General features: G+C 35.2%; 2 protein-coding genes across 2 annotated transcripts; both read left to right on the top strand.

Annotated features, from left to right (window-relative positions):
* The first annotated feature begins 388 nt into the window (after nt 1-388).
* Nucleotides 389-1,825, top strand: LOC145094158 (protein CURVATURE THYLAKOID 1A, chloroplastic-like). The gene is made up of 5 exons (XM_079032450.1): nt 389-603; nt 1,061-1,155; nt 1,258-1,365; nt 1,440-1,511; nt 1,628-1,825. Exons 1-5 carry the CDS (start codon nt 453-455, stop codon nt 1,691-1,693), a joined length of 492 nt encoding a protein of 163 aa, XP_078888576.1. The 5' UTR covers nt 389-452; the 3' UTR covers nt 1,694-1,825.
* A 3,338-nt stretch (nt 1,826-5,163) lies between these two features.
* Nucleotides 5,164-5,854, top strand: LOC145096333 (protein CURVATURE THYLAKOID 1A, chloroplastic-like). Its single transcript, XM_079034080.1, has 4 exons — nt 5,164-5,174; nt 5,308-5,507; nt 5,590-5,681; nt 5,789-5,854. Exons 1-4 carry the CDS (start codon nt 5,164-5,166, stop codon nt 5,852-5,854), a joined length of 369 nt encoding a protein of 122 aa, XP_078890206.1.
* The last annotated feature ends 568 nt before the right edge of the window (nt 5,855-6,422 follow it).

Raw genomic sequence — 6,422 nt, forward strand, 5'->3', positions numbered from 1 at the left:
ATTTAAATAAATTTTTGTTTAAACCTTTATATTTAATTTTTTTTGTTTTATCTAACCCGTATAAGATACGGGTCACACAACTAGTAAATAAATAAATCAGACACCTAACGAATACAGTAATAATTACAGGGGTGATATTATTAAACGAGGGCAGAAATAACGTTTCCCTTTTATTAAATGTTTTGGAAAAGAAAAATAACGTTTTGAATCAAACACAACCCAACTCTCCGATACAAAATTACCTGTTGCCACACACCTGACTTGACCTATCTAGTAAAAGGCCAATGCAGAGGAACCGATCAAACGTGGATTACGAAGATAGAAACTTAACCAATCAAAATGCTCCCTTTCTCCACGTGTCAAAGCAAGAATCCAACAAAAGCTAAAAAGAAAAGGAGAGAGATGAGTGTGGATAGCAGAAAAAGTTGAGGTCGGCTGAATACGTAGAGTTTATGAAAATGGCGACGGCGTTTGCGGCAGCAACTTCCTCGGCGGCCACCGCCGTCGTTTTACCTCGTCTTCCTAGCACCACCGCTGTCCGTTGCTCATCGTTACCACACCTTCCAGCTCGTTCGTTTTCCACTTCGATCAAACAGATTTCAGGTAACTTTATTGTCAGTGCTACTATTATTGTTCTCTGAGGCATTTCGTCGAGCATATTGTTTACAAGTTAGGCTGTGAGCTGGATTTTCGATCGATTTTGAGGTTCTCAATGACAACTTCACGTAAACTACTTCCTCGTAGATTTGAAATTTGTCGTGAGCTGTTATTCAATTAGTGAACACAATAAATCTTTCAACTTCAAAACCAACATGGGTTGTTTTACGTTTCTAGGTACATTAGACAGTGTACTTCACTGAACCTCGCAAAAGGTCACTAAATTAGAAACCTTTGGTGTTAGATCTGAAGCAAATTCTTATCAATGTTGAAACTAGTATTCAGTTTAATCCGGAACTTTGGGGTTCCAGCCATTACACGTGTTGTTTCTTTTAGATATGTGTGTTCTCTGTACTATAAAGCTGGATAGCATTTGATATGTAAGTTGTTAATTGCTTGCTAGTATCACGAAGGTCATCTCTATTGAAGATCAAGGCCTCAGAAGATGCATCATCTCCTCCGGATGCTAATGAATTGTTCAATGACTTAAAGGAAAAGGTGAAGATTCAAGAAACATATATAAGCTCAACTCAATTCTTTTGTCATGATCTACTTACTTATCAGTGTCTGTTTCTGATACAATATCTGTTTCCTTTACAGTGGGATGCACTTGAAAACAAGTCAACAGTTATAGTGTATGGAGGAGGAGCAGTTGTTGCAATTTGGATATCTTCAATCCTTATTGGTGCAGTCAACTCAGTGCCATTGGTATGTGTTATATATCTTTTTGGCATAGTGTTGTTGAGTTGTTTTCTGAATCTGGTTTCTAATGTTTTCTATAGCTTCCAAAGATCTTTGAGTTGGTAGGACTTGGATATACCGGATGGTTTGTGTACCGATACCTTCTGTTCAAGGTAAATTTTTTAAAATTTTAAATATTACAAGTATGTATGGTTTAGCCACATTTTATGTTGAAATTAAAAGGGATGCATACTGATGTTTTGGGAATTTTATATTTTATATATTTCAGTCTAGCAGAAAAGAGTTGGCAACAGATATTGAGTCGATAAAGAAGAAGATTGCAGGGACCGAGTAAATTAGGTGTATATATAGGTTTCTACATGTAATATATATGATACGCTTTCTTCAATTTTTCATATAACATTTGTGTTTGGGAATATGATTGTGTGTGCATTGGAGCCAAGAGAATACAAGATTTAAGTTCATATATAGCTTCTTATAGATAGGTATTTGTGTTCATTGTCAGGATAGTAATATGATTGATCTGAATTAGAGATGACTAATATCTCAAGAATTAAAGAAGATAAGAGAATTTGGAGCAATTTTCTAGATTGATTTTAAAACTGCAATTACATGCAGGGAATTAAATATGCAGCTAGGTCCTAAACATAAGCAAAAATTAAAGGAGTAATAGAAACATGGAACAGTGCACCAATGGATAACCGGTGATGTTAGTAGCCTTTCCAGCTTTGCCTAGCAACTTTGCGTAGTAGCTTAGCACTAAGCCCAAAAAACCCATGAACTTAAGCTTATATTTAAAAAAATTAAGATCAGAGGAAGTGGTGTCATAGCAATAGCATGGCAAAGCACCTCCGCCTCCAATGGCATACATAGGGGTTTCCAAGGTGGCCGGTGCAACCCTTCAAATTTTAAAGCACAGTATAATTTTTTTTTTTTAGAATTTCCCATGTAGTATAAATTTTCCGACATGCCACCGCTGGGTTTTGTCTTGCGTTCGCCCTCTCCACTCACTCTTGACATACAATGGAAGAAAAAGAGAAAATGTCAAAGAAAGAAAAGAAAAAAAATAGAGAAGATGTTTGGAATGGGAACAAGTTTAGTTGCCACACCTATTCAATAGGGGTGTGCGCCCCAAGTGCCGAATTCTTCTTGTAGTCTAATTAATATATATATATATATATATATATATATATATATATATATATATATATATATATATATATATATATATATATATATATATATATATATATATATATATATATATACTAAACTGCAAATTTGGTCCCTGTGGTTATCAAAAAAAATGTGGATAAAGTCCAAAATCTTTTCAACTTGCACCATCGGTCCAAAATTAGATCTTTTTTGTGGATATGGTCCCTATAAAACATAAAATGATGATTATACCCTTTTAATTTGTCTTTTTTTTTTTTTTTTTACATTTTTTTATGTTTTCCTAATATCAGAATAATTAAAAATAAATAAAAACAACTACCCATACCATCCCATCCCACAGTCTCTCTCTCTCTCTCTCTCTCTCTCTCTCTCTCTCTCTCTCTCTCTCTCTCTCTCTCTCTCTCTCTCTCTCTCTCTCTCTCTCTCTCTCTCTCTCTCTCTCTCTCCATGGATGAAGCTTCAACTACTCCATTCACAGCCACATCCATTCTCCAAATCTAAACCCAAAAACCACCCATCACTACCACTTCCCAAATCAGCCACCGGTCACCACCGAAGACACCCAAGAACACAACCATCGACCTTCACCTCTTTCAACCATCTTTAACCTCAACCATAATCCTACCATTACAGCCTAACCTTAACCACAATAACCCACCCTTATTCCTCCTTTTTATTGCCACTATAACGCACCAAAACATAACCAATACCATCACTATCAGCCACCTTATACCTTTGTTAACAACCAAAAATCCGTTTGATCGAACTAAGGATGGAAAAAGAAAAAATCCAGTGATTAATCGATCTAGAGAAGAAGGAAGGCTACTAATCAAATTTTGAGCAAGTAAAAGGAACGTCGGGAGAGGTTGTATATGTTTTTGGTTAATCGATTTTTAGACAAGAAAGAACGAATGTAGTGTAGAGCAACGATCAATTTTGAGGAAAAAAAAGGAGGTTGCGTTTCATTGAGGGGTACCGATTGAGTGTGAATCGGGTTTTAGAATAAAGGACAAGAGCAAGAATGTCGATTTCTGTTGCTGGACGAGAAAGCGGGTTGCGTTTCTCCATCATCACCCTTTTCTCCGGCCACCATTGCCTTCGTTAATGGCATCATCGTTGAATTTGTTCATTTGCATCTCCGGCAGCAGCATAGTTGCTGCCTTCCATAGTTTTTCCTTAACTTGATCTTCATCTCATTCAATTGCTTGTCCCTATTTTCTTTCCATCTTCGATCCATCAACAAAAAGAAGGGGAGAAATAGGGGGTGTGGTTTGGAGAAGACGATGAATAGGATTTGTGTGTGTGTGTGTGTGTATGTGCTTAAGAGAGATAGGTGAGGTGGGGGTACGGTGAAATGGGGGTAGGGTGAGTTTTTCTTATTTTTTTTAATTATCAAAATATTAAAATAAAGGCTGAAACATAAAAAAAATGTAAAAAACAAATTAAAAGGGTATAATAGTCATTTTACGTTTGATAGGGACCATATCCACAAAAAAGATCTGATTTTTGACCGATGGTGCAAGTTAAAAAGATTTTGGACTCTATCAACATTTTTTTGATAACCACAGGGACCAAATTTGCAGTTTTTTCTATATATATATATATATATATATATATATATATACACACACACACGAAACTTATGAATAGTAAACTGGACATTTTTTTGGCAGAAATGGTCCCTGCACTTTGCTCGTCATTCTTTACCTATTTTGACATTTTTAGTCTTTGCAATCAATATTTTTACACTTTTTAAAATGGTCCCTGCACTTTGCTCCTCATTCTTTACCTATTTTGACATTTTTGGTCCTTGCAATCAATATTTTTACACTTTTTAGGAACCTTTTAATATTTAAAGTTTGACTACAAAACTCTAACGATTTGACAACTTTGATCCCATTTTTAAAAATTTGCTAATTCCTACCCCTTTAATTCTTTAACCATTTTGAAACTTCTAATCCTTGCAGTCAAAAATTTTATATTTTTTCATAAAAACATGAAAAAAACGGTCCGGGGCAAACTCCGGGCTTTTCATCCTTGCACTTTCTACGTCTGTCATATTTATCGATTCGGAAAAAATATTGAAAGCTTCTGGGCCCCGCGTAGCGGAGGTAACCTTTCTAGTTTATATTTTAATAGTATAATATTAATAATATTTTTTTATAATGATTGATTATCAAAATATATTTTTTTTTAATCAAACACAAGTTACACGACCTACCGCCTACCGAAATTCAGTAGTACAAAAGTACATGTTGAGGCACACCTGACCTTTCTAATTTAGTACAAGCCTAATAATGAAGAACTGATCAAACGTGGATTACGAAGATAGAAAGTTAACCAATCAAAAGCCGCCTACCGAAATTCAGTAGTACAAAAGTACATGTTGACACACACCGCCCTTGGGTTACCTCAGCTTCCTACCACCCCCTTTGTCTGTTGCTCAGTGTTACCACACCTTCCAGCTTGTTCGTTTTCCTCTTCGATCAAACAGGTGTCGGGTAACTTTATAGTTAGAAGTTAATTAGTACTACTTCTTTGGAGCATTTCGTTGAACATGTAGTCTAGAAGCTAGTAATTGGTTTCAATTCTACGTGTTGTTTCGTTTGGATGTGTGTTTTGTGTACGATGAAACTCAGGTAATGTGACCTATTGTGGAGATTCACTCCTTTTGGCTGCAATTTTCACTCTCGTTCATCCTCAATGTTGTGACATTTGTCATTGAATTTATAAAAACTGACACATTTATCAATACCCTATGAAAATTGACAGCAATTTCTTCGTGTTACCAAGGTTGAGAAGATCATTTATGTTCCGAATCAAGGCCTCAGAAGATGCCTCAACTGCTCTAGATGCTAATGAATTGTTCGATGACCTGAAGGAAAAGTGGGATTCACTTGAAAACAAGTCGACAGTTGTTGTGTATGGAGGAGGAGCAGTTGTTGCAATATTGATATCTTCAATCCTTATTGGTGCTGTCAAGTCAGTGCCATGGGTATGCTTTCTATATGTTGTTTGTATATTGTGGTCTTGAAATATTGTTTTCTAATATAGTTTCTGTTATCTTGTCACAACTTCCAAAGATCTTAGAGTTGGTAGGACTTGGATATATCGGATGGTTTGTCTACCAGTATCTTCTCTTAAAGGTAATTTTCTTGCAACTTGAATATAAGAAGAATGTAGGGTTTAGCCACATTTAATCTTGAAAAGGCGTACTAATGTTTTGGGAATTTTATAATTTTATATATTTCAGTCTAGCAGAAAAGAGTTAGCAACAGATATTGAGTGGATTAAGAAGGAGATTGCAGGGACCGAGTAAACTATATTATTGTTAATTTTTCTTATAAAATTTGTGTAAGTAGTCATCATGTTTGCCCATAAGATTGTTCCAAAGCCTTATGAATTATATCTTTAACCATCCCTACAATTTTTTTTGGTCTTATTTAAAAACGTACTATTTTACAATTGAAATATTTGGATATGACCTTAGACTTATCACTGGAAGACCTATTTTTGGTTAAGAAACCCATAAGCAATCTTGGACAAAAATTACTATTTTTGGTTAAGAAACCCATAAGCAATTTTGGACAAAAATTACTCAGTTCCTTATAAATTGGATAAGGGGAGGTATAGGATGGTTCGCAATACGTAACAAATAGGGGTGGAACACGACCATCAAAAACTAGGGGGCCAAAACCAAAACACAAAATGTAACACCCATAAAAATCATGCCAATTTAAACTTTTTCAAAACACTTAAAACCATTTAACATTACATAGTTTGTTTTCATATTAAAAAATATCAGAGTATCCCAATATCAAATCATAAAATCATAACAACAGGAGGAGCGACAGGTTCATGCCTTTGCCTTCCCATGATCTCCAGAA

The sequence above is a fragment of the Lactuca serriola genome, chromosome 3, assembly GCF_051521515.1.
Source record: "Lactuca serriola cultivar US96UC23 chromosome 3, Lser_US96UC23_V15, whole genome shotgun sequence".
NCBI lineage: Eukaryota > Viridiplantae > Streptophyta > Magnoliopsida > Asterales > Asteraceae > Lactuca > Lactuca serriola.